General features: G+C 48.6%; 1 protein-coding gene across 1 annotated transcript in view; it reads right to left on the bottom strand.

Annotated features, from left to right (window-relative positions):
- The window catches only part of IGDCC4 (immunoglobulin superfamily DCC subclass member 4), an 85,284-nt gene that overhangs the window by 11,180 nt on the left and 47,142 nt on the right, over positions 1-26,962 (bottom strand). The window contains exons 5-18 of the mRNA XM_054272958.1: positions 17,103-17,237; positions 14,439-14,594; positions 13,501-13,911; positions 12,642-12,806; positions 11,511-11,648; positions 9,911-10,081; positions 9,097-9,330; positions 4,748-4,855; positions 4,293-4,476; positions 3,531-3,658; positions 3,157-3,327; positions 2,517-2,654; positions 1,920-2,025; positions 772-1,006 (exon numbers count right to left, since the gene is read on the bottom strand). Of these exons, the coding sequence (XP_054128933.1) occupies positions 772-1,006; positions 1,920-2,025; positions 2,517-2,654; positions 3,157-3,327; positions 3,531-3,658; positions 4,293-4,476; positions 4,748-4,855; positions 9,097-9,330; positions 9,911-10,081; positions 11,511-11,648; positions 12,642-12,806; positions 13,501-13,911; positions 14,439-14,594; positions 17,103-17,237 (2,480 nt within the window). The remainder of the gene's footprint in view (positions 1-771; positions 1,007-1,919; positions 2,026-2,516; positions 2,655-3,156; positions 3,328-3,530; positions 3,659-4,292; positions 4,477-4,747; positions 4,856-9,096; positions 9,331-9,910; positions 10,082-11,510; positions 11,649-12,641; positions 12,807-13,500; positions 13,912-14,438; positions 14,595-17,102; positions 17,238-26,962) is intronic.

Raw genomic sequence — 26,962 nt, 5'->3', positions numbered from 1 at the left:
CACCTGAACTCACCTTGCCTCCAGTGACACACGAGTGCATTGCTGATGCAAACCTGAAATCCCATGTGCTCACAATGCATTTGTTTTACTGAACCTCCTAATTACTTTACACGCTCTCCCAGGGCTACAAAGAGAGACATAAACAGATTAACTAAATTAGGCCAATTAAAGGTTCCCTAATGGAATGAAATGTTTCAGGCAAGCTTGGAAGAGGAAATGGGCAGGGAAGAATGAAAGACAATACAGTGTCAGGCAAACCAAGCAGGGCAGGAAAAGACTACTTCAAAAAATAAGGTTCACAAAAACCCCACAATTTCACCTCTTGTTTATCTTCAAGAGTGTTCCAGTGAACACACTATTTATGGAGACAGCTTCTTTTAGTCCAAGCAAAACAGAATCCTGGAAGGCCACGTGTCTGCTCTAGACATCACACTTCCTCCCACCATCCACATGCCACAGCAACACGAATACCACAGCTTTCTGCAGCACCAAGTTTGGCAGCAGCTTCTCAGATTGAGGGGTCACTGTCCCAGGAGATGAAAAGGGATGGTAGATGCACAGGGATCCCAAATTATATCCAACAGCCAAGGCTGAGCTAGTCAAGTTTTACAGAGAGGGAAAATGTGTGACTGTCCAACACCAGCCTGCAGCCAAGACTTCTGGCACTGCAGAGCCAGGACAGGATCCCACCCGGGCTTCCCAGCAGCCACACACCAATCAAAGGCTCTTGCCAAAGGTGGGAGCCCAGTCCCCATGTGCATGGGTCCTTACCTTCCTCTTGCCATGGAAGATGTCCTCAGGGAGGCTCGTGTGGATGAGGCTGTGCACTTCTGCCAGCTCAGTGATGTCCCCCAGGGGCACAGGTGCATCCTCAGGGAGTGGGGACATGAGGGACTCGAGCTCATGTGAGTCCAAGGTGGCACTGGGAGAGGCCAACCCTTGCCTGCTCCGGTGGTAGTACGTGTGGTTCCCAGCAGCCTGGGAATCCAGGCCTGGCAGGGCCTCCCTGAGAGAAAACAAACAAGAATTGGCATCTCAGCTGGTCCTTGTGCAAGTGACAAGGCCCAAGCCATGCCCTGCCACTCCTGGGGATATCCTTTATCATCACATCCCAGTGTAACACCTTTCACTGCAGATATATCTCTGCACCACCCTGGTTAATGCCAAAGCTCAGACAATCCCACTGTGGGATGCAAAGCTGTCCCTCTGCCAGCACACCCCAAGGGCAGGAGACACTACAAGTCCCAGCACATTCAGGTGCTCACCTACCCTGGTCCATAGGGAGCTGTGTCACTCCTGTCACCTCTGCTTTACAGGTTAGAGATGCAACAGGACAGGAAAGTTTAGTGGCCACATTAGGATGAGACTTCAGAAGCTGTTTGTTCCTGGCCTTGAGGTCTGCTCTAAGCTCAAAGCTCTTCTGAACAACTGAGCTGTTTTCTGCCCATGGTCTTTCCAAATGCTTGTGGCTGGATCCAGACCCCTGGGATAGCAGAGGGCTTTGGGCTGTATCCAATCCTCCTTAAACCATCCTGTCACTCACTCTGAAGTCTTTCATTTTCCCAGACGGAAGTTAACAAACCATTTCCAAGCATCCTTAGAGCTGCCCAACCTCAGAAGCAAAATACTACCCACATTGACAGACACAGGTAATAAACTGGTTCTTCCATTTTCTTGGGGCTTTTTCTTCCTCTGAAAAAAACCCTACTAGTCTAACAATGTAAACTGAAGAGAAACTACTGAAAAAAATAAATCAGTGAAAAGATTATACTAAATATACTCCTTATCCATCCTCAGATCCAAGCTGTGCATTAACTGTCCCCTACACCATATCCCAAGCAGCCCAGCTGAACAGGGGATGCAGCTCACAGTGGTTTTGTCTCCTTCCAAGCAGCCTCCTTCACCTGAGGTGCACCCACCTGTGCTTGCTGTTGCGGAAGCTGGCACACATGCAGAAGAGAATGCAGAGCAGCCCCAGGCACACCCCCACGATGATCCCTGTCACAGAGTGGATATCCAGGACATCTAGGAGGGGAAGGAATGACAGCCACATCATTTCAACTGCTAGCAGGAAGAGGGTACAAAGTGTCTCATGTTCAGAGAAGCACCAGCTGTACTAAACCAAACAGGTTTAAATAGCCCTTCTAACCCAACTGTTCTGTGGTTCTGATTCTATACACATAAAACAATAAAATTCCTTGGCAGTGACAATTTAGATCAATCTGATGCAAACTGGCACCTATGCATATTCATTAATGTCACACCACAGCAAGATGCAGGTTGCCCTTCCAGAAGAACCAGGATGGGGAAGAGATGAAGTTTGGCTGTGGGATGGGTTCTGGGGCTGCACACCTGAGGATCTGCTGTGATCCTCTGCACTGCCCTGCAGAGAATCCTATCTCCCATCCTCCACAGCAACACCAGGCAATTGCTTGGTAAACAGAAATGTCACTGCTGACAAATCAGTCTCCAGCCATGCAATTCCCTTCCTGCCCTGGGGTAAGAGGAATTCATACCAGAGAGCTTCTCCCGGAGGGTGTGCACATCCTTCACGTTGGAATAGGGACCAGATCCCACCACTGTCTTTGCTCCCATCTTGAAGAAGTATCTGGTATCACTTTCCAGGCCATGCACTTCAGTGCTGAAGATGTTTCCTGACCAAAAGCAAAGCAAAAGATATTTAAAATGTTCTGCTTCAAGAGTATTCAGAGGCTACAGAAAAGCAGCTGTGGAATTGCTGGACCCTCAAAAGTGAGGGATTTTGTGACATTTTTGTGCCTTTCATACACCTCTTCAGTAATAATGAACTTCCTGCTTACAGATCCAAAACCACTATTCATGATGCTGCTGGCACACATTTTTCTAGGAACTGCTGGCTGCCAGGCTGCATCTATAGGTTACTTCCTGGATGATAATGGCTGTTTCAGCCCCAGACATGTATGATTTCATGTCTCTCAGTAGTCATGTCCATGGACTCTCTGCTATCACCAGGTACAGCATATGCTTCAAGAAAACTGCCAGAATGAGCTCTTGAATATTTGTCTGTATGCAAAGTGAGGCAGAAATCAGGGCAGCAGGACAGAGCAACCAGGGCTCCAGAGAGAGGAAATGAGGCAGGAAGACTGAGGGGTATTACAGTCCCTGGAGGAAGCTCACCTTCTCGTGTCAGCAAGGTCCACATGTCATCTGGCTGCGTGTTGTTGGCATTGTACAGGATGAGATACTCCACAATGATGCCATTGGGCTCCACAGGTGGGCACCAGTGCACCTGGACAGCGTAGGGGTTGAGAGGGTGCAGCCGCAGGTCAGATGGAGGAGTGGAGGGCCCTGGCAGAGACAAATAAAGAGCCAGCCTGAACAGAGGAAGAGGAGCAGAGCATTCATCCCCAGAGAGCCTCCCAGCATGGACTCAAGGTTGTCAGACCTTCAAGAGGTCTGAGATCACATCTCTCAGGGCACATTGGGAGGGATCTGACAGAGACTCAAGGAAAGCCAGGAGAAATGAGGATTTGGTTGCCATGAACACTCACGGTCGGGCAGGGTGAAGCGCTCCACCACGCTGCCGAAGGGGCCATCGATGCCAACGCCGTTGGACTGCACAGCAAACTCATACCTGGTGTAGGGCTTCAGCCCACTAATGAGAATGTCTTCATCTGAGCTGGAGAGAGAGGACACAGCACAGTGCTGTGAGCACCTGAGGGTTCTCCCATGTCACCCTGACACCCCCCCCAGGAACACTGTAAGAGATTTTCCTAACCCTGACAGTATTTGATTTTCCATCTCTTGCAGCCATTTGAATGCAAGAACACTCAGCTCCCAGGGACAGAGCAAAATAGTTCCCAGTCTCCAGGGCCATTTCTGATGTACTTGAAGGGAAAAGTAGAAAACAGCCTGGTTAGAGGCTAAAAATGGACACAAGTATTCAGATGTAAAATACATCCCCAAATTATTAAAACTGCTTAAATTCTAGCAGTTTATAGAATAAACTTGTGAGGACCATCTAACAAATCATGAATGCATAATTGCACCCAGCCATGTTGTTAACAAGTGTGTAAAGTCCAACCACAGCAAAATAAGATGCAGAGACCAGTAAATGATTCCTTGGTATTGAAGTCAAGACAAGTCCCACTGCCACACCTCAGCAGTCCTGAACATTATCTGTGACCATGGCAGATACTCCCAGCACACGGAACATCCAGGATTTTGCTAAGTTCTGTAAATTCCATGCAACTTCCTCCTGCCCTGTGTTCATTCCTGACATGAGCAACCCATGGCAGATGAACCCTCTTTACCTGGTGTAGTAGGTCACAAGAGAGGCGTTTTTCAGGCCCCAGGGGCTGAAGCGCACGGTGTAGTTGACAATTTTGACTGTTGTGAAGTCAGGTTTCTTCCAGCGGAGCCAGATGGAAGTTGAGCTGTTGGACTCTGCATAGACTTGGACTGGAGGCAATGGAGGCCCCTTCTGCACTGGGGGATCTATGGTGCAGCACAAAGAGAGATGTGGAGGTGTACAATAATGCCACTCACACCCAGTGGAAGAACAACCCTAATGAGAAGGGGGACATTTTGCTCATTTCTGTCCTTCCCAATTCCTCCTATGCATTTTGCAATGACAGTCAAAGGAAGTTCCCTTATGTTATGATCTTCCCTATTTTGGTATTATCCTTTTTGAAGTTCATTCTCTGTAATCCCTCCACCCCTCCTCTGCCAAGCAGAAGAGATACAACAACTGAAGGGCATTTCTCACCTACTGCTGTCGCGGGCGCCTTTTCTGTTTTGCCTTTCCAGACCGCTGCGTACCCATCCTCGTGCTTATTGAATGCCACCAGCTTCACCTCGTACAGCTTTCCAGGAGCTGGAAAAATCAATCAGGGTTTGCCTTGGGTTATTTTTGTCACCAACCCTCCCTAGTCAGACACATTTTCTTTGATCTTGCCAGCTTTTCCCACCATCCAAGAAAATAGCTTGAACATAATAAATACATTTTTGTTACCTTATACCTAAGTAAATATCACCTAATATCTAAATTACAGCAGGGAGTCTCCCTTCCACTTACAGGCTTCTCACACACACACACACTGTCTCACAGCTGGTGTATGTTATCAGCACAGCTGCTTTTTGGTTCTCCCCTTGCTTTTGACAGAAATTATCAGCAGGAAATGGACTTGCCCTCAAGGGTTGACCAGTGTCCTGGCCTCTAGCAATCTACTCAGGATCTCTAGATCTTTTTTTCTTACAAACTGCTAAAGAAACCTACACATGCTGACTCCCCTCTCTACCACAGAAGTGACTGCTCTGCACTGTTTATTCTTGAGGAGTAAGGACATTCTCTCCTCCCCCAAAATGCACCTCCTGTTTTCTGAAGTCCTTTCTGATTTATTCACTGCTGTGAGGATGTTCCTTCCAGCAAGTCCTCAAACGCCCTGTTAAGTCACTGGCAGCCTTTGTTGTGTGGTGTCTGTTTTGCCTTCAGAGTAGAGCTTCCCAATTTGCAATTAGAAAAGCAACAGTGCACAGAAAACCCACACCAAAAACCTGAGGGTCCTCATTGCATGCTCTTCCCATCAGAGAGCCTCACACTGTGGGGAATGTCAAACTGAGCTGCAGGACAGGGATTTCTGTCTCCAAGCAGTGCTGCCTGGTCCAAAAAACACTTCCCTCTCTCTTCCAGCCTTTCATCAGCTTCTTGATTTTTAATGGAGATGTTTAATCAAAGAAACAACTTGGGAGATAAAAAGTTCTCAAAGAAGACATTCCCTGCAGCAGCCAGCCCCTTCAGGAGCTCAGCCAGAGCAGTCCACACTGCCTTTTGTTGCCTTGGCTGCAGCACATTGATGAAGTTTGTTAATTTGGGACATGCCTCTTCATTCCCTGACCTCACAGATCACTGCTCTCTTTGCCAGACAACGTAAGCAGAATGAAACCTTTCTTATTGATGCCAATTTTATTATTACTGCTCTGATTACACTCCCAAAGGCTGATGGTACAAATTACCAAAGGCTTTCTCTGCTCCACAACACACGCTCACACTCAGAATATAAAAACAGTTCAGCCACATTTTTCTCCCCCAAAGAATCCCAAAAGCAAACAGAGTTTTGTCTGCCTCCAAGACAGCCTGATCTGCATTTCCACACTCTCCAGCCACAGAAAAATGTTTCAAGCCCACACAAGGGGGATAAGGCCAAAGGGCACCCAACCTCCAAAGGGCTGGGACCACAGGCTCAGTGGAACAAAGAACGCCCAGCCCATCTCATGCCATCACCACACTCCCCTTCTGGCTGAGCCTTGGGCTGGGCTTCACTGGGACACTGGGACATCACGGATGGTGCAATCCAAAACGATGAGGAAAAGCTCACAGATGTGAGGCAGCTGTGGGCAGGTCCTGTTGGAGAATGGAGTGAAGGAAAGGACAAGTTCTCTGTCTCCATCCCTGGGCAGGATCAATACAGCAGCTGCTTACACGTGACGCCAGGGGAGCTTGACTGCAAGATCGAGCACCTTACATCCTGAAAATAGGGGTATTTTGGATTTCTCAGTCAGAGGATTGGCTTCAATTTTTATAAACAGGCCCAGATGTTCAAGCTCTTAGAACAGGCAGACATAAAACTCTATCAAGCTGTCAAGAAGCTGGTAGGCAGCATGAAAACAGATGTATTTCACTGCATTCCATCATACATTAAATATAAGCAGAATAATCTAGTCCAGATCATTTTAAATCACTAATCTGGATGGCTGCATAATATATCCAATATGCTAAATATGTTGCTTCACTCAGCATTTCAAGGTGTTCATATTGGCCAGGTGCCAGAAGCCATACTTTGCTTTAAGTGGGAAAACACCCTTATTTCCAGAGAGCTACTTCCAAAGGAATGCAATCTTCCTTCATGGAAATGTGGAAGACAGGATCAGATCCCTGCCATTTATTTTTCACATAAATTATGGCCCTGGTAGTTGCACCTCAGTACAGGGAGTAAGTGCTAGAACATCGATGGAAGTCACTAAGAATTTCTCAGGGAAAACCCTTCCTGGTGATTCAGGAAAGCTTCCTTCTGATTTTGTGGACTGATGAAGTTGCTGGATTTCCTGTGTGCCCTTGACCAGCTGCCCACCTCTCTCACAGCACTTCAGCACACACCTCTCAGATAAGACATATAGTACCATTGGTGATACCACTCTAAAGAGACATGGTTTGCCCCAGGGATCAGCACGAGATGGGAGAGGTCTTCTATTTCAAGGCACACCTCAAACCAAGGCAAGGGACAGAGCACTGGCTTCAGTGACACTACAGAGCTGTGGAGCCAAGTGACCACTCTGGACCTTGTCTGCACTGACATGGAGCACACCTCATCTGAGCTCAGCCTGGGACGCCCAGTGCCCAACCTGGGATCTCCTAACACCACCTCAAACACCAGAACTTCCTAGAGAGATGGTTGGTGCCCCAAGCCTATCAGTGTCTAAAATACATTTGGACAGAATTTGCTTTCATTTTTGATTACCACTGAGGTACCCAGGCAGTTGGACTCAATGACTCTTGAAGATAATACCAAGAGACAGTGTTGGATATTTATTTTTATAGAGGGATCTTAGGAGGGGTTTCCAGTGCTGTGCTTTCCAGGCAGACATCCCTGATCTAGGAAATCCCTCCAGCTAATTCATAATCAGCCCAGATCACATTAGGGCTGCCAGCCCTTCCTGAGACCACTGCCCGCTCTGCCTACAAGCTACAGCCCTTAGTGGTACAGGGCCATAAAACAAAACCCTTCTAAATCCCAACCACTCCTCCTTGTTTCATGTGCAGAGCCCCTCCCTTCCTCAGCACAGCCAGATTCCTGACCTTGCCTTTACTCTGTGTGCAGGAGCACATCACTCAACAGCCCAAGGGGAGCAGAGGGAATGTCCTGGGCTGGGAGGAAGCCGAGCCTGCGCTCCTGACACAGCGATAGCCGATACACAGCCGCCAAATCATACGGAAACCATCAGCGCTTGACGGATGCCCAAATTCAAGGAAGTAATTACAGAAGAACAAGCAACCTTCTCAGCATCATCGTGCCAGAGCATTTGGAACCAATTCAGCCCACTCCCAGCCCCTGCACCGACTGACTTGCCAGCGGTTGGAGCAGCACATGATGATGTTCACATGTGGCTTCCTCGGCGCAATAATTACAGACCTAAATTCTTCAGAGAAACTCATCACTGTTAACACTCTCAATGGCAAGATGGCTGTGAAAGAGCTGGGAGAACTCCATTTAGAGATGGCACAAACAGTCCTTCCAGGTGCTGCAGCCTGACCTTTGCACTGTGCGTAATATATACGCAACAAGTGTAAGATGAACCAGCACAACAGACATGCACCCTACAGTCTCCACTCACTGGCAGTAACAGGGTGAAGCACAAAGTGGGGGATGGAAGAACTCTGGGAAGCAGAAAGCCTCTTTCAAGGATGCATCTGCCATGACTCTCTTCTCTCTCCATCCTGTATCAATGGGCAAATCAAATAACTAATACAATCAGATGTTAGGAACACAACCCCTTGTGGGAAATGCCAAGCACAGTGAGCCAGGCAGGCAGGACTCACTGCTGCTCAGATCTTCTCCAGTCATGGAAACTCTTCCATCCCTTTTCCTTCAGTGGGACAGAATACTGGGCTAAAATTAGTATGCTGTGAATTATCCCATCTCTGCATTTTAATACAGAGATTTCAAACAGCATGCAATTATAGAGCTCCTTAGAAACAGACAGGGAAGGAGAGATAATTGTCCTGACTGAAGATTTCAATCTTGGCACTCTTTATAGTGACACAATAAAAACACTAATTAAGAACCACTTATTAGCATATACTAAGTATATTGGTAACTTGGTTAAAATCCCTGCTAAATTGGCATTAGAAATTTCTGTGCTTTAAACTCTGCTCAATACAAGCCTAAAGAGCCCCACTCCAGAAAGGATTTTGGATGATCTTAAAACACCTCAGATGGCCCTGGCCCTATGTATCTCCAGTCATGCAAACACTCTTGGGAGCATCCTGGGATGCTACAAAGTGCAAGAGACAGGCCCTGGGTTTCCACATCAAGTGCTAGGAAGATGCAGCCAGCTAACCTAGTCGAGTCAGCTCGTACTGCTTCACTTTCTTCTTTAGTTTTATGGGTCCTACATCCCAGCTCTCATCTTCAGCACCATCCAAAGGGCTCTCATCACTGGACTCCTCTTGGCCCACCTCTCTGTAGTAGAGCTTGTAGCCAGATATCTGGGCATGGTTTGCTGGGGGCTGCCACGTTATCAGGAGAGACTCCATCTTCGCTCGGACCTTTAATTCTGTCGGGGCAAATGGAACTGGAAGAAGAAAAAGACAAGAGAAAAAGATTGAGCCACATGTGTCCATTTCCCTGGTCTACTGAATCCTCCTGGTCCTCAGTAGTGAGGGAAGAGTGTGAGGAAAAGGCTGTCCTGAGTGGGAATTCTCCACTCCCTGACAGTAGAGAGTCAGTCACACTCTACCACTGACTTTCCCAGCTGGATGATACAGGAAACAACAATGTCACAAAGTCACTGTGGGGGTTTCTCAGTGTGTTCTGAGATATCACCATCTTTAACCACTGCTGGAGTCTGGTATGGCTCAGCTCTGTTTGGCAGAATCGTCTATTCACTCCCAAATGTCGTTAACATTGGGATCTGGAGTTCTGTTTGTTTTCTTTTTTTTAAAGAACTTTCACAGCTGCACATGGAGGGTGCAAAGCCCAACTGCCAGGCAAGCAGTGAGATGTACAGGGGCTGCTGAGTGGCAAGGTAAAGGTGAGCACTTTGGCCTGACCCAAACCAATGGCTGTAATTCCCAAAGGAAAATGAATATCTCTGAAAATGCCTTAAGTTTCCCACCCTGTCCCAAATCCCAGGCATTCCCCAGCCCTCCTACCATGTGTCTGGTTGTCTCTGTCAGGAGTCCGATGCTGGGTCCACTCGGAAGGGGCCCCATATCCCACACTGGTGCTGGCTGCGATCCGAACTTTGTACACTTTGTTGGGATGGAGTGAGTACAGGGTGATCTGGGTCTCATTTCCACCCACTTCGATGGAGGTGACCTGATCTGCTGGAACCAAGGGGACACCACTGAAAACAGGGATTTCCCAGCCCAAGGGAGGTACAGCTGAGCAGCAACAAGCCTCGTTACCTCCTCATGGTCTGCATGCCCTGGGCTGGTTTGGCTTTGCCCAGAGCAGTCTTACGCCATCAGAAAAAAACTGTAAGGCTGGGCAGATATTCTGACTGACAACTCCCTTCATTACATTCCAAATTGCAGCTTGCCTTTAGCACCAGAGCCTGCCCAGAGGGAGCTGTCAGAAACCTTGCTCTGATGATGTGATGGTGGAACATGAGCACAGCTAATGGGAGCTGATGGCATGTTCCAATGCTTCTCACTGCTGTATTTAAACCCTCACCTTAATGTGAACCAGAACTGTCCAGCAGCCCTGCTTTCCACAAAATTCACACCCGCATCCACGCCAGACAGAGATTTTACTGCTCCCTCTTCAGCCCACCCAAGTTCATAAGGGAGGTAACAGGAAATTTAAACTGAGACTAGCCTGGGATTTTCACTGTATCAGCTAACTGGTTTTGCTGAAGATTCATGTGGCCTGTTTAGAGTACACAGAGGTCTTGATTTCAACTTCCCTTGGCGCTGGAGCAGGAGCACTGTCCCTGCTATGTAACAGCGTACTGCTGAGTGTGATCCCTGGATTGCAAGTGTTTCCAAGGTTTTACGATGACACTGAGCCATGTGCAGGCTCAAGGCAAAAGAACCAGAGCCAGGAGTCACAGCACAGACTACTAAGCCAGTTCAAATACATGGGAACATGTCCAGCACCTCATCACACTCGCCATCCTTCTCTCAGGAAGAATCATGACCCTGGGAAGTGAGAAGCTGCAGAGCTTTGACAGTTTTAAGAGCAAATACCCAGAAGGATTTGCAAAGCAAGCACACGTGGAATTGGAACAGCCACATCCAGCAGATGTAAATGTTACCATCCCTGCTGAACCCTGCTTAGTGTGCCTGACAATGTAAATAAAATCAGATAAAACTCGGTAATAGAGCAACACAACCTGGACAGGGTATTTAGGGTTTTTTTTTTTTCACAAGGATCACTTTGATTAGACTCCATTTTAAGGAAATTGAGAGCATTTACTCCTCTTCTCCATGCAGCATAAAGCTCTTTCCCCAAAACACAGTGCAGATGGCAGTGAAGGGCTGCTCATGCAGACATTTCTGGGACAGCTAAAACATGGGTCAGGCCATTCTCCTGGGGACATGGCTCGTCCACAACCACACAAAAAGGCACCTTGAGGTGGTATGAAGTGCCACTGCCATAACCACAAGACAGAGCCAGGCTATGAAAGGGTTCTCCTCCCTTGGGTAAAATGGGTCCCTATTTTCAGCTTTGCACCACCTACCCTTGACATTACATGCTGTTAACACCACTGGAGCAGACAACACAACCCCCAAATGGTGTTTCCCTCACCTTCCTTGAGGGTGCAGTAGTCGATCTTGTACTTGGTTATCTTGCCATTACTCAGCTCGGGAGGAGGAGGCAGCCACGTCACACGGATGTCACCAGGAGTCATGCTCGACAGGGACAGCTGAGGGGCTGCACTGGGAACTGGGTAAACAACCAAGAGAAGTCAGCAAAGACCACAGCAACACCTCAACACATCTCTGCCAGCTCTCTGAGATGGTTGGAGGCCACTGACTTGGCTCTACCACAGCCATTGGTGACTTGGTGTCTGTCCTGCAGGAACCAGCACACCACAGCCCTTCAGGAGAGTCTGGGGAGGGGAGATGCTTGGCTGCTCCACTTCCAGGCTGACCAGAGCCTGCTGGCCACAGCCACACTGCTCCCAGGGACCCATACCCAGAGCAAACTGGGCAGGGTGGCACACACCAGCTCTCAGCTTGTGCTGTACGTGGAGCACAAAGGAGACACAAAAGCAAATGGCTCACAGATTCAAACTGCAGCCTGGGAATCCTCCCTCCCTTGAGAAGTACAACTCTGGGCTGCAGGCAGCTTTCATGCTTTCAACTCAGCCTTTCAGGCTTCAGACATACACATGGGACCACGCAGGTCACCACGTCAAGAGCATTAAAAGCACATAATGCACACGAGGTCTGCCAAAACCATCTCTGCTTGCCTCTGTCCTGCAGCCTGTTGAAAGCTGTGCATGGCTTCCCGTTGGGCAGCTGTGCTTCTGGCACTCTGCCTTTACTGCTCACAAAATGCTATGTGATAAATGGTTAGATCAACACAAACTACTGGCTCTTAAGGGGTCCAGCCTCGAGGCTCCTCCCACCCCTACAAATTGCAGTAGATGTTTCCTCTGAGTTGAAATCCAGTCTGACCCAGAATGAAGCTTAGAGCAATATCACATGCGTTAGGTGAAAGCCCTTAGGAGCTGCCTGCAATTCCCAAAGGATTCTCATGGGCCCCACCATCAGCCAGGGTATTTTCATATCCTTCATCACCCAAGCTGATGGTGAGACCAGGGTGCAGGTTTAGGTTTCTAGGAGCTGCTACCACTCTGTAGCACATTCAGTGCTCACCATCAACCAGGCCAAGAACATTTCCTAGGCACCAGTACCATCTAACTGAACGCACCATCCTCCAGGGTCTGGACAACGATGGAAGAGGACGTCCGGCTGGCTCCGAGCTGGGAATATGCAACCACATAGAAGACATAGTTGGTGTTTGGTTCCAGATCCTTGACTTGCAGCTCAGTTGTGTCGTTATTGACAGCAAACTGGTATTCCACATTATCTGTTCCTAGAGCCAAGGAAACACTGATCAGCAGGTCAGTGAACTGCCAAGACATTCCTGAAAAAATCACTTAATTCACAAGGTCTGCAGATTAAATCCAATTTAAAAACCACTATATCTTCTCCAGTTTCCCCAGCACCTGCACAGCCTCATCTCTTATATTTTGGGCAGAAATTCCAATGCCTCAATGTTGATGTCTACATTTTGACTCAAACTCCTTAATCCATGCTGAAGCAGCTGCAGTTACCAGTTTAATTTTCAGAGGAGTTCTGGCAACAGTTCAGCAGGAGCATTGGCTTGCTGGCTGTTTGGGAAGACATACCCCAAGAGAGCCAGTGCCTCACTTCAGATTCTGGGTGTGGATAATTTAGTGATTCCCCCTGTACACAGTGCAGCTGGTTGATATCACTGTTAGCAGTCACACTCTTTGCATACAAAATCAGTATGCATAAAATCAGCAGTTCCTGGTCTCATGGAATCCAGACAGCTCAGCTATGTGGGCCCACTACTGCCAATCAAGAAGTTAGACTATGTTGGCTAATCCATAGGCACTGTCAACAGCTGATACCGACTCCAGGAGAAAATTCCCTTACCTGAAATGAAAAGGGAATTGCCTCACACTTGTCACTAGCTGGGGAAGAAGGTCAACCTGTGCCTTTACCTTTGACACAGCTGTGCTGCCCAGGGAGGTGACACCTACCCACAGCCCGCTGGTAGTGCAAGGAGAAGCCGATGATCTGCTCGCTGTTGTGCTCCGGCCGCTCCCAGGACACGAGGACGGTGGTGCTGGACAGGGACACGGCCGAGACCTTCTTGGGAGCGCTGGGCAAACCCTCCCGCACGATCACCGAGAGCTTGGCGGTGGCACAGGCCATGCCCAGGCTGTTCTCAGCCACACACTGGTAGTAGCCAGCATCCTCCAGGCCGATCTGGTTGATGACGAGGCTGCCGCTGCTCTGCACCTTCACGCGCCCGTTGGAGAGGATGGGCTCCCCGTTCTTCAGCCAGTGGATGGTGGGGGCTGGCTCTCCCTCCGCCTTGCACACAAACCTGGCCGTGCTGGCTCGCGTGCGGGAGATGGTTTCAGGAGCCTGGGAGATGCTGGGAGTAGCTGGGAGGAGAGAGGAAAAATTAAAGTAGGAAGGAGGAGGAAAAAATAGCAAAGCAAATCCCTTATCCTCCCCACTCGGTGCTATGTTTTATTCAGTAGCAGCTTTGCTTACAAGATGGGATTTGCCAGGCAGACTCTAGAGGCTTAATTTAGACTCTGTCCAAAAGGAAAAATAAATTCTGTATCAATCATGTGCTGCATTCCCTGATCCTAGGCTGTTCTCCCTGCTGGCTTCTAGGATACTGAAAGTTAATTGCTGATAGAGATTTCCAAGGGGGAACCCTGGAGAACAAGAATAAGGCATAAAACAGTTCAGTAAATACCAGGAACTAAACCCCAAATTAAAGAGGTGACACTCCCACTGAGAACTATCCCAGCTTGGGCCTCCTGGCTCTAACCCAGCTCCCACTTCACCCAGCACAGGCCACAAAGACCACAAAGCCTTGGGGATCTCCTGGATGTTGATCCATGCAACCCACAGCAAACTGGTCAGCATTTGTGCCTGAGAATTTGCCTGCCCTACTCACCGAGGATGCGGAGCTCAGCTGCGGCGGTAACGAACTGCCGGGTTTGGGGTTTGTTGGCCCGGCAGACGTACACCCCGGAGTGATGGGGCTGGCTGGAAGGAATGAGGAGATTTGTCCGGCCCAGCACAATCACATCTGTGGAAATGGACTTTCCATCTGCAGGAAGAAACGTGCACAAATGCGGGAGGGAGCCCAGGCTGCCCTTTATGAGGGCTTGTAAGCAATGCCAGGATCGCAGCTGGGGAGTGGAGAGACCCCCAAATCACAAACCCCAGCACAGAGGGAGATTCCTGCTGGGACACTCCTCAGTGCTTGACAGGCAGCACAAGCCAACATTGCCTCAAGGTTTAGTTTAGCCTGTAATAATCCAAAAAGTTCTGGTTTGGATCAAAGCAGTCTCTGATGCCTAGGGTGTGCCTGCAATGAGAGCCCTAGGAATAGCACATTCAAGGGAAAGCTGTGCTAACACACGGTTTGGAAAAGCTGCTGGATCTGCCTGCTGACCTTTATGAGCACTGACACTCATTCATGCAATGTCAGCAAGACTGTTGAATCACTGACAACTCAGGGGCTCCTCCTCCTCCTCCGTGTTCTGGATGTGAACCCAAATTTACTGAGCTTCCTGATCCACTCCTTGTTCACAGCTTGGCTGTGAGGTGTCAGAAAGACACCTGGTGCTCCCTGGGACACTGGTTCTTATGTCAGAGACATGGGCCATGAGCTGCCTTCTCCCCACTCTCCAGGCTTGGTGCTCAGCACTGCTGAGTAGGGAAGGAGGAAAGGGCAGCTCCTTATCACAGGCCAGAAGCCAAGATATCCTTCTACAACTTCAAGTAGCCCTGGGCTCCTCGGCATCACAGACAGGGCAGAGGCTGGTGCCAGGCACTGCATATTCTCAGCATTACTCTGAGGTGAGAATCTCAGGGATATGGCATTGGTACCTCTGAGAACGTGTGGGAGACAAAGCCAAGAGCTGGGGACGAGCTGAGGAGAGGTTTGGATGGGAGGTCTGGCACAAATCTGCAGTCTGGGAGGACCAGGCAGTACCTGTGCACCACCAGAGCTTGTCTCTCTCCACCTGCAGAAGCACCTCTCCAGCACTGCCTGCCTTTACCTCTCCAGCTTCAGCCAAGCCTGGAGCTCACACAGAACAAACTCCCCACCTCCACTGTGAACAGCTGCACTGACTTAGCACCATCAGCAGGGAATGTGGCTGAGAGCAGATCCTCTGCCCCCTCCCTGCACTTTGGGGGGATCTTCAGATGGCCTCACAGTTCAGTGGCTGCACACTCAGAGCCCACAATCTGCACACCCCGTTTGCACTGGGGCACTTGGTTGGAAAACTGTCTCCAGATGGTAGCACTTAGCTGACACCACCAAGGCTGGCAAGAGCCAAACTGGCAACCTGGAGGTACATCCTCAGTATTCCCCACGTGACTGATGGTCTAGTAACCCACTCTGCTCCTAAATGAAAGCTTGGAAATAAACTTGTGTAACTCAGAATGACTTGCACTGTTTCTCCATCCTTTTAAATTGAAGAGTCCACACAAGGTAGGAGACTGGGACCAAGCAAACACTTGAAAATAAAGCATGGAAAGAACTGGTTCACCAATCCTTCCCCCTCCACCCTTGTCTTCCTTCCTCATGAAAAACTCTTCTAATGATAATTAACTCTAATATTATCTACTTTACCATGGGCATCAACAACTCTCAGTAAAGCAGTAAGTGATCTAGCATGGGAATGCTGAGCATTTGTAATTATAAAGCACATGGGATAAACTAGAAACATTTCTGCCATAACATTTAAGCCTTGCTCACTTGATTTCCAAAGTGGTATCCTCTGAGGTTTTTTTGCTCCTTTTTTTGTGGGGAAGAGGAAATATTTTTATATGCTAAAATTACTGCCTGTGGACAAATCTGGGCTGAAAACCAACCACAATAAATGGTTACAGGGGAGAGGACTCTTAAATCGTGACCTGGATTTATGAAAATGACTGAGAGCCTTTTCTAGGGGAGAATCAGCCTCTGAGCTGAGAATGTCTTCAGTCAGAGCCTCTGAAACACATCTGATGGATGTGATTCTCAGTGAAGTGACACTGGCATCCAACTCATGACTTTGGCTATCAGCCCTAGGTAACATCTGCCAGCCCAGCTCATTCATACACCTCTGATGAGACCTAATCAGCTCCTCAATCCCTCCATTCAACAAAAACCTCCCAGTAACAGTCCCAGTCACTCCAAGGATTAACAGATCTTATCAAGTTTTATAATGCTGCAAGATAATACAAGCTATTTCTCCAGTGCAATGGCAGATTCCATAGAATCCCCAGTAACCCTGGAGCCCGGGGAGGAGTGGCACCTGACCCCATCTCACGACCTTTACTGCTCCAGTTCACATGAGAAAGATTAATTTAGATCAAAAGGTATCCAGGCACAGGTCAAACAATTATAAATTGAATTGTGTGCTTTGTAACCTTCAAGATTTAATTAATAATTCCACTTCAGCAAGGACACCCCACACTGCGACACCACCTGTGTCATTAGGTATCGGCGTTACAAGCACCCTTCCTGTCCCAGATTTCTCCACTTTTAATAGATTTTTAGACTGAAGTATCCACAGGTTCCTATGGATAACAGAAGTTTAGTCCTGTCCCTCATACTCACCTTGTCGTATCCAGGAGACAAAGGGGGTGGGATCAGCAGCTGCCATGCACTCCATCACCACGCTCTCCCCAGCCACCACCGTGGTGTTCTCCGGAGCAGCGACGATGGTGACATCTCCTCCTGCTGCCTGGGAACCTAATGTCAAAAATTAAAAAAAAGTCTGTCCTTCCAAGATGCAAAGTTCCCAGAAAAAAAGAGTAGAGTCCTGGCTCCCTAGCTGTGCTTCCCTGGGCAGTCTCATGTGTGGAAATGGCTTGGGCCCAACTTGGGGAGAAAAACAGGTCTTGCTTTTATTTGACTACAGAATTTTTACTAAAAAAACAAACAATCTGCCCAGCAAAATTTACTCTAATCATATGGCTTCTAATAACAGGATTTTCACATGGAAAACAAGTAGAATTTCAGCCCAACACTGTCATGAACTGTTGCTACATGGATGTTTGTTCATTAGATGAAGGAAGACACTGCTGTCCTCAAACAGAGCAACACCAACACTCACCCTGCCAAGGCACTGGAGCAGCTCAGAAAGAATCCAGTCACTTGGCTAAAGAAATTCTAATAGCCAGATGCTGGACTGTAAACTGCAACACAGAGAGGTCATGGCTGCGTCCTGGCCTTCACCTGACAGCACAAAGAGTGATCAGTCATCCCACATCTGGAGGAGACAGTGCTGTGTAACTTGTACGTGCACAGACCCAGAGCCAACACTTAAATCAAGCAAGGTTTACAGGAAGGTCTCCAGGCTGCATTGCACAATGCCTTGAGAATGGGATGGGGATATTCTGCTTGAAATGAACCTTCTGCCTGTGTCTGCCCACTGCTGAGCAGAGGTTAAGGGAAGGTTAAGGAAATGCCTTTGCAGCAGCCAAATTTCTGTTGTCAGATGAAAACAACCGGAGCACTCTTGAGCAGACCAGAATGTTCATGACCCTCACCAGTTCCTCCAGCTCTCTCAAATACCCCTAACTCTGGGGGACACTTTTGTTGTCGTTCTCATGAAGGGAGAAATAACTGTAGAGGAGTCACATAGTGCCAGTAACAATTAGGCCTGCAAAGAAAGTTATTGGCAGCAGGTCTCAAACAAATAAAAGCAGGACCTTTCTGAACTCAGTGTATCAAGGTGCTGCAGAGTTCAAAATCCAAGAGATTCACACAAGCTCAAAAAGGACACGTTTACCAGGACTGTTAAATATGGTCTCATTGCAGTCCCCAGCCCAAACTGCTCCTGACTGGGATACTCTGACTGGGACTCTGATTGCCAGATGCTGAGGGAGATGTCCAAGGAAAGCAATGTTTCTTTACATGCTATCCTGTACCACCTGCTCTGGTCACTTCTGGAGACCCTCACTGGCCATTCATGCAGCATCCAAACAATTCACTCATATCTGAATTCCTTGGGGATATAAACTAGAGGAGCTTCAGCCTCACAGGCAGAGCTGCCTGCATGGCAGGAGGCTCACAGGGCTGCACTGAATGTGCTGTGCTCAGCCCAGCCCCAGGCTCAGTGCCAGTCAATCTAAGCAGGGCAGCCTTGCCAAAGCATTGGTTCCAGGCTGAAATGTTCTTGCAGTCCATACGTGCGTGAAAGGGATTTCCATCTCTAGAATTACGTGAGCACGGTCAAGACGAGCCAGCAGAATCCCTGAGGCACCAAGGGAAACCAGGAGTGAGCAGGAGCCAGTGCTTGTCCAGCAGATGGAAGCAGAGACCGAGGAGCGCCCACAGTGCCTGACCTGGGGCAGTGGCCGGACCATGCTGACCTGCAATCCCAGCCCTGGGCAAACAGCAGCAAGAGGAGCTGCCCTGGGGCAGGGAAGAGCCAAGCCAGCTGTCCTCCTTCCAGTGGAATGAGTACCCTAAACAGAGGGGTTGGTGCGGACAGGCAAACCCAGTCCCCTTCTGGGCTGGCCAGGGCTTCGCTCCATCACATCCACTGCTGCTCCCATTGCCCACATGCACGGACACCTTCAGCCTCACAGCCAGCACACTTGGCTGCAGCAGGTGACAACCTGGGAGACAGTACAGGGACAGGATATGGATTCTGAGAAGTCACTGACAATCATATCAAAATCCTGGTCACTCTGAACTACTGAGGCAGAAAATGGGCTTAATGCAAATACTGGCTCGAGAGCTTCCACCCCAGGCACATAAGCTCAAGGATCAGAGAAACTCAAGGCTCTCTGCAACAGCAGCTTTCTTTTAACTCCAGTTCTAGTTCAACAAAGCACTGAAATCCACAAGTAATCATTAGTCCTGCACAAGAACTGAGCACAGGGACTTCAGTGAGACCCAGACTGATGGGTGAGGCTACTCTGCACATTGTTAATGTGAGGTATCTACCCCATACGGCACAGAGGGATGAGGCAACGTCAGAGAAAGAACAAGGAGAAGGAGCTTTCCAGCCAGGATTTGGAAGGAAACACATGAAAGAGCATCAGAAACAAAGGCAAAGGGTTTTACAGCTGCCATTCTTTACATGCTGTCCTCTACCACCTGCTCTGGTCACTTCTGGAGACCCTCACTGGCCATTCATGCAGCATCCAAACAATTCAAGGAAACATTCAAGGAAAGGCCACAGTGCTGGAAAGACACTGGAGAACCCAATAAGTTGTGATTAATGAGCTGAGGAAAGTGGTGCAAAGGAGCCAGGTGAGGAGCTGCTCTGAGCTTAGCAGGGCTGGATGGGGTCACACATCTCCACACAGCCCCAGGCTCAGGCTCAGCTCACCCTGCACAGGGCTCAGCAAGCCAAATATACCCACCCTGGACACAAATCACTGCCTGCAGGGCCACGGCAGCTTCTGCTGAAAAGGAGCAGGGCAGCAGCTGACACCACATATCCTGGGAGCAGGCATATCCATGGTAGGATCTCCATCCTACCCCGGGAGTGAGATTCTTCACCCAACACCACTGGCTGCCACATACCTGCTGGGCAGGACATGGCTGAGGCATGTCTGTGTGCAAAAAGCTGTCTTTTTCTGCACTGCTGGGGGAAAAAATAAATCTAGAGTAAAAAAAAATAACACCAGCCAGATGGTAATATATTCCCTGCCAGATTTCCAAGCAGCTTTCTCCACCAACCTTGGAGCAGAGAAAGAGAGAAAGCTGCTCAAACCTGACTTAAACACTCATCTGCTCCATCAGGTGCATGGCCCCAGGTGTTGACTGGCAAAGGCACTTTACAGGTTATAGAAGCTTCACCTGAAGGCACTTGTCCTGTATCACTTGGTCCCTGACAGCTGCCTGGTAGTGCTGTCAGTCAATAGGAGAGAGGTTTTACCTTACTCTCAGCCTTGAAAAACTATTGGGAAAATATATTAGCCCAGGCCTTATATCTGATCATTACTGAAAATTATATTATAAACAGCTCTGCTTGCTTTCTCAGTGCATTCCTGGGTGTGTGCATGGATGAATGCCCCTTACACTTCTTGCACAAACATTTCTCTCCAGCTTTGTATTCCATTGTGGGTGTCTCAGAGCAAGTCCACAAGTCAAGTTTCTCTTCAAACTGAGCCCCTTTGGAGCACATTTTCCCCTTGCCACCTCTCTAGGCTGGTTGGACACAATGGATCACAAGTTCGCTCCCACAAACTGTGTTTCAGTGAGGAACTGAAACAGTTCCCAAGAACAGTACCCAGCTAACCTGGGAAACTTCCACACAGGGGATTCCAGCACACATCGAAGAGTAAAACCAACATGAGGCTTTTTGTCTCCGCTGCCATTAAGACAATTTCAGGTCAAGAGGGAATTGTCAGAACCAAAAGAAAAGAAGAGCTGCAGTTTTCCAAGACATCTTTCACTGCCTGAACAAAACAGGTCACTGAATGCACCTGCGCCGAGCTGGCTGCTCTGGGGCATGAAAAGCTTTCACAGAGCTGCTATTTAAAACTTGGGCTTTGAGATTTCTCCCACTCTGCCAGCTTTGTTTTGTCTCTCCAAGCAGCAGAGCTGCTCCAGGCAAAAGCTTTGCACAGCCCAAGGCACAACCCATGGATTCACATCAAAACTCTCCATCACTGAGGCCTTTGTGGACTTTCTGCCCTTCTGAATCAGATGGATCAATTTTACCTCTTTTCACTTATGGGTGCCAAGAATGGCTCTGGGATCACTGTGAGTAGTGCACAGAACTGAGGGAAATTCTTAGGGCACTGAAAGAGTTTGAGAAGGCAGCCCTCTTCCTGCACAGCTTGTTAACCCCTGCACAGGGAGACAACAAAGGTTCTACCACATACCAAGAGCCCAGACTTACTTATCAGCAGCAGAAATATTTCAAAATATTGCCTGCAGTTTATTGTTTCCAAATGACTCACTACAGAGAACTTCTCAGTTTATGTGTTTTTCTACTTTCCTGTCATGAGATAGGGGGGTCAGGCCAAACCTGGGTGCTCCACTTTGTTGCACCACTGCTCTCACAAGCATCCCTCAGTGCCTGGAGCTGGGTTCAGGGCAGGCACAGAGGAGATATAACAAAGCGTTTATGATGATGCATGTTATAAATTGAAAAGGAGGTGGGGAGGGAAGCACAGGGAACCAGTGAGTGAGTGAGTGAGGGAGTGAGTGGCAAGACACACCTCAGAACGCTCCTGAGGCTGCCCAATCTCCACAAATCCAATTGTGACATTTCACAGTGAAGGTGAACTCTGAGCAGGGATGTCAAGGGAGGCACCAAGGGGAGCTGACTGGGACAAAGCTCAGAATATTTATTTGAGCTTATGGCTTGAGTTATAATATCCATCAGTGACTTCCATCTCCAAGAGTTCATAACTTGGCTCTGCCTCTAATGCATCCATAATTCAAGAGTGATCCTCTCCTGCCTCTCTGCTCTTGTTAGTGCAGAGTATCAGCAAAGAATTCAGGCAGTGCAACAGGAGGAAAATGCTTTTTGTTCAGCCAATTTGTGATGGTCGTTTGCAGTGACAAGAGGACGATTGCTTGGATGGGAACTAACACCTCTCTCCCGATTCCATGAACACCCTGCCTTGGCAGAAGTGCTGGAAGGTTAAACATGACTTGCATGGCGACACATTCAGCTCTCAGCTGTCAGCAGGTCAAGATTTGGAGATCTCTGACAATCAAGCAACAATCTTCTGTTCTGCGAACTTTCTCACCCTCTCTGGAGGAGGAGCATGAAACCTTATTCATCCCTGCGAGCCTCCTCCGGGAATAGATCCTAGCACTGAGCAGCTGTTCATTAGAGAAAGTCAATGCTGTCACTGCTGTTATTCTGCAGACAATAGAGGACCAAATTACCCATTGCAAAGCACACACCTTCAAAAATGCAGGCGCTGTGTTTGCAGAGCATGTCCTACTCCCACTGCCCAGCTCTCTCCCTTTTCCTGGGTAACTCACAGACCTCCTGGATTGTAAGGGAAGAAGCTGACAGCAACTGTGGAGGAGAAAAACATCCTCCAGACCTGCCTTTCTCCTCCCTTTACACTGCCCTGGAAATTTATCTGTAATTTATTTCTACTTCAGGACAGGATAACTAGCATGTAAGACTCTTGCCAGGTTGTATCCAAACACGTGGAATATTTGCTTTCAGGGCAATATAAACAATGTCAGATCTCACAGCTGAGCATGTTTAGCAATAGGCATTTCTTATTTTCTAACTGCTCTAACCTGAAAATGGCAAGGCACAGCTTTGTGAACAGGAAAGCAAAAAGAACTGGGAGAAGGGAGTGGAGTGACTAGAGAAGGTGAGTGGTGCCCTTTTAACACCCTACATCATGTGTTCCCAAGTGTCTTACGTCAAAAAACTGCCTCCTCTTATCCCCAAATGGAAGCACATACCCTTTCTGAAACTTACCATTTACTTTTTGGAGTTTTTGTCCTACCTTTGCTATATCAGTGCCTGTGGAGGCTTGGATCCAAGTTTTCCTGTCATTGAAGGGATGGGATGACTTTTGGTTACAAGGTTATGGACTCAATCCCTCAACTTAAGTGCACTCAGAATTCCTTCTCTGCAGCCTTTGGTCCCCAAGCCTTGCAGGTTCTGTTAGGTGTGTGCCTCAGCAGAAACCACAGCAAGGACAGTGCTTTGGTACTGGGACTGCAGAGGTTGTCCCAGTACAATGTGTCAGCACCAGTGCTCACAGAAATGTTCCTTTCCTTTCCCTTCCCAGGCACCTGTGGAGTGTCTGGGTCAGCACACAAGTCATCCAGGGAGGCTGGAAAGCAACTTGGCTTTCACTGCTCAGTGTATTGGAGTACAACAATAGAGATAAGCTCAAAAAATCAGTTTTGTATTGCCTTTTTACCTCATGTCTTCCAAACGTTGTGTAAGCAATTATGCATTTGTCAATGCAAGCATTGAACTGAAAAGCTGAACGGGGAAGAATTTATCTCCATGTTTTGGAATGTCTCTCTTTGGAGTCTCTCTTCCTCCTTACTAAGATGGTGCTGCAGCAGAGCAGTGACATCCTGTCATCTTTAAAGCAGCACACAAAGAAACATGCAGGATTAAAACACAGAAGTTCAATCATTTTTCAGTGCTATTAAAAGACCTGCACACACAGCACTTGTATCTCAAACTATGATCCCAAAATCCCCCAAGAAATAAGTCAGCAAACAGATCCTAAAATATATGGTCCAACCTACACATTGCTAAACTTGCTCCTCTGCTGTTTGCATATACGTGAAAAACAGAGAATGTAAGAGATTAATTTAGATACACTTCTCTGATTAAAAAAAAGGTGCAGAGAGATTAACTAGTTTGGACGAGGACTGTCCATTTACTGCCTGGATGTACTCCTCAGATCACCACCTGCCACAGCTTCTGGGGTCTCTCCACAGAGCATAGCAGGAGAAGCTGCTCTAGGAACAGCTTCTCCTTTGGCTTCAGAAACAGCCTGTCCAACATTTTCCCCAGTTCCACGCCTGTGTCTGGAAGCCCTGGGAGGGAGCACACAGATCCCAGTCCAGACAAGCAAAGGGGCCATCAGGCAGTCCTCTTTCACTCCTCTCAACTTCTTTATACAGCTGACAAATTTCAGCTCAGAAATTAAATCCTCTAATGTACCAGCTCAGCCACAAGCTGACACCCTGAACTCTCTGTAACCAGAAGGTCAGGAAGAGTGGCAGGTTTCCAGAAATTGCCTTGGATTTTTAGGGGAGCTCTTCCCCCACTCCCCAAGTTGTTGATCCTTCAGGCTACGGAGTTTTGTACGTCCAGGGTACACTTAGCTGTGCTGCAAAGCAGTCGGAGTGTGCTTTGCCCACCACTCCAGCTCTTGTAAAGCTGTCAACATTGGCTCTGTGTTTGCGTACACGCATTTGGAGCCGCTCCTGATCACGCCAAAAGGGACGGGAGCCAGCCAGACTGCACGACGCATTCCTGCTCGCTTGGGAGCGCCTCCATTTGCACCGCTCCGAGCCGCAGCCAGGCTAAATAAACAGGAGGGGCTGAGCCGGCAGCTGCACCGAGCTCTGGGAGCTGCGGCTCCTCTGGCTCCTGCCACAGCCCAAAGGGCAGCACACCTCAGGCCTTCAGGCATCTCAGTCCTCAGAATCCTGAAGATGCATCACAGAGAGTTTCTGGGAGGCAGAAGCAGCAGCAGGAGCTGGAATGTGGCAGAGGCAATAGGAAACCCCAGCTCAGGGCACAGTGCATGCTGAGACCTAAGAGAAAGACCGTGTTAGAGCAGCATGGACAGTGTCATCACTTTAGATAGTAACTACTGATTAAGTCTGTCTTGGCACATTTTCACAGACTTCTGTGCAAACAAATTCCCTGTAAGAAAGTTACTCAGTGTATGGAGGGAGTTGAGCCTCTAGATCAGGTGACAGGCCAACAAGAAGGGAAGAAAGGAGCAGAGGTACCTCAGAGTCTTCGTGTGGAGAACAGAGCAGCCTCCCTGCCCTAACCCTAAAATCCAGACAGCTTATGTTGCTCAAGCTGAGCCCTTAAAGCACTGCAAGCTCCAGCTATTCCCATGCAGCCGCCAAATCCAGTGACTAGAAAAACAAAGGCTGCAAGAGGCTGTTTTGTAAAGTCACCACTGCAACAGGAACCTCCTCAGTGTACCAGGAATGTCCCATGGCTGACAACCAGAAAGGATGATGTCCCAGCTTCTGGTCCAGGGGCTCAAGAGAGTCTCCCATGGTCTCTGTCACTAACCCTCTGTGCTGCTCTGGGTACATCTCTCAGCATCTCTGGGACTCCATCTGCTCACAGTTCATAACACAGCTATTCACAGAAGTGAAGGTGCAAAAGTAATAGCCAGAGAGCATCAGAAGATCCTTAGCAAAAGCCACAGTATCCATTATTAAATATAAACACACCCCCCCCAATAAGTAAACATGAGACAGTCCTAGGGACATAAGTTGCCAGCCTCTGGGATTCAGTGGGAACACCCTCATGCCTTTTTAACCATCATTATACCAGCTCTCTTTGTCATTATCCTGGAGCAGCACACCACTTTCCAGAATGATGCATGAGGCATCTCCAAGGAGATAAAAAAAAGGCCATAAGTCCTATTTTCTTACCTCTTGCAGAGCAATGACACAGAGACATGGTCAACAGAAGACCATTCTGGCTCACAAGTCACTGTGAAACTCCTCCTTACTCACCCTGCCTCAGTGACCAGAGCCATTTCACCCCAGTCACTTCCTCCTTGTGCTCTGAGGCTGATGTTTCCCAGGGGCTAACACCTACTTCATCAGACCTATTTGCAATTCAGATTTATTTGTGATATCAGATCCATCTGCAATTCAGGCACATCCAGTGACAGCAGAAAGGGATGAGGCTGGAGGCCCTGGACCATGCAGGAGGGCATAACCTGCTTCCTCTGTGACCACGGCTCCTGCTCTGCCCCATTCCCTCTGCCAGAGCAGCTCTGAAAAGAGGAACACTTTGGGAAGGGATCTTGCAGAGGGCTCTCCCTGATGCCAGGTACACAGAATGCTTCCCACAAGTGACGCTGTGAACACACAACATGCTGGGAGCCCACAGTAAAACAGTCTGGCAGCAAACTGAGACTGCCAACTTGGAAGGGAGAGAACTAAAAGCAGATGGATGCATCTGCATTCACTCAGGACAATGCAAATCTGTTTTTCTAGGAAAAGTCCAGAAGAAAAGCTGGCTTTCCATGGGGAAAGATCGTTGCTGATATCCACAGATTCTGTCAGAGCCCTTTGCTTGGACACTTGCTGGGTGCCACAGAGAACCCTGATGTAAGGCTGTGCATTAAGACGGTGTTTGACAGCACCACCTGCCCCTCCTTGTCCCATCCTTCCTCTCTCTTCCTGCTCCTCATTCTTGTCCACAGTCTACTTGGCATTGTCCCCTGGCTGCACCAGGAACAGAGATGGGCAAGAACACCTCTGATACCCAAGGCAAACCCTCAGTTGTGTTCTGAGCAATTCCCAGCATCCAAGATATCCAAGTGAGGGCTCAGAGCAGCCCAGCTCTGCTCCTGACTCAGCCTCCCCTGCGACCCAGGCCCACTCCTGTTCCTCAGCACCCCTGTAGGTACTGGTGGGTCTTGGAGACAGGGACATGTCTGTCCTGTGTCAAAAGTAATGGGATTAGACATCCCCATGAGCTTTGCTATGCCTCCAGACACTTCCAACATCCTCACTCCAGCTGCTGGACGCTGTCAGTGCCAGAGGGCACCGCCAGCCCTCGACCTCAGAGAGCTGCTGAGGCACAGCTGTAACACCAATGATTAATAATTAACCAGTGTCATCAGGAGCCCAAGCACATCAACCTTCCTGTCCCGCAGCCCACTGCAAGCTGCTGACCTAATTATGGTCTCTATTCCTAGCTCCTTTCCAGCCTCTCCACACAGTCACAGCCTGTCCCACATCCTCCAGGGCAGGCTAGGTGTGATCCCTGTAGTGCAGATGTGCTGATGCACCAC

This window comes from Melozone crissalis, unplaced genomic scaffold (assembly GCF_028551555.1).
Source record: "Melozone crissalis strain CALT ecotype California unplaced genomic scaffold, PUWL_Pcris_2 ptg000014l_1, whole genome shotgun sequence".
In the NCBI taxonomy this organism is placed as follows: domain Eukaryota; kingdom Metazoa; phylum Chordata; class Aves; order Passeriformes; family Passerellidae; genus Melozone; species Melozone crissalis.
The sequence above is the reverse complement of the archived record's forward strand: the minus strand, read 5'-3'. Positions and strand labels throughout refer to the sequence as shown.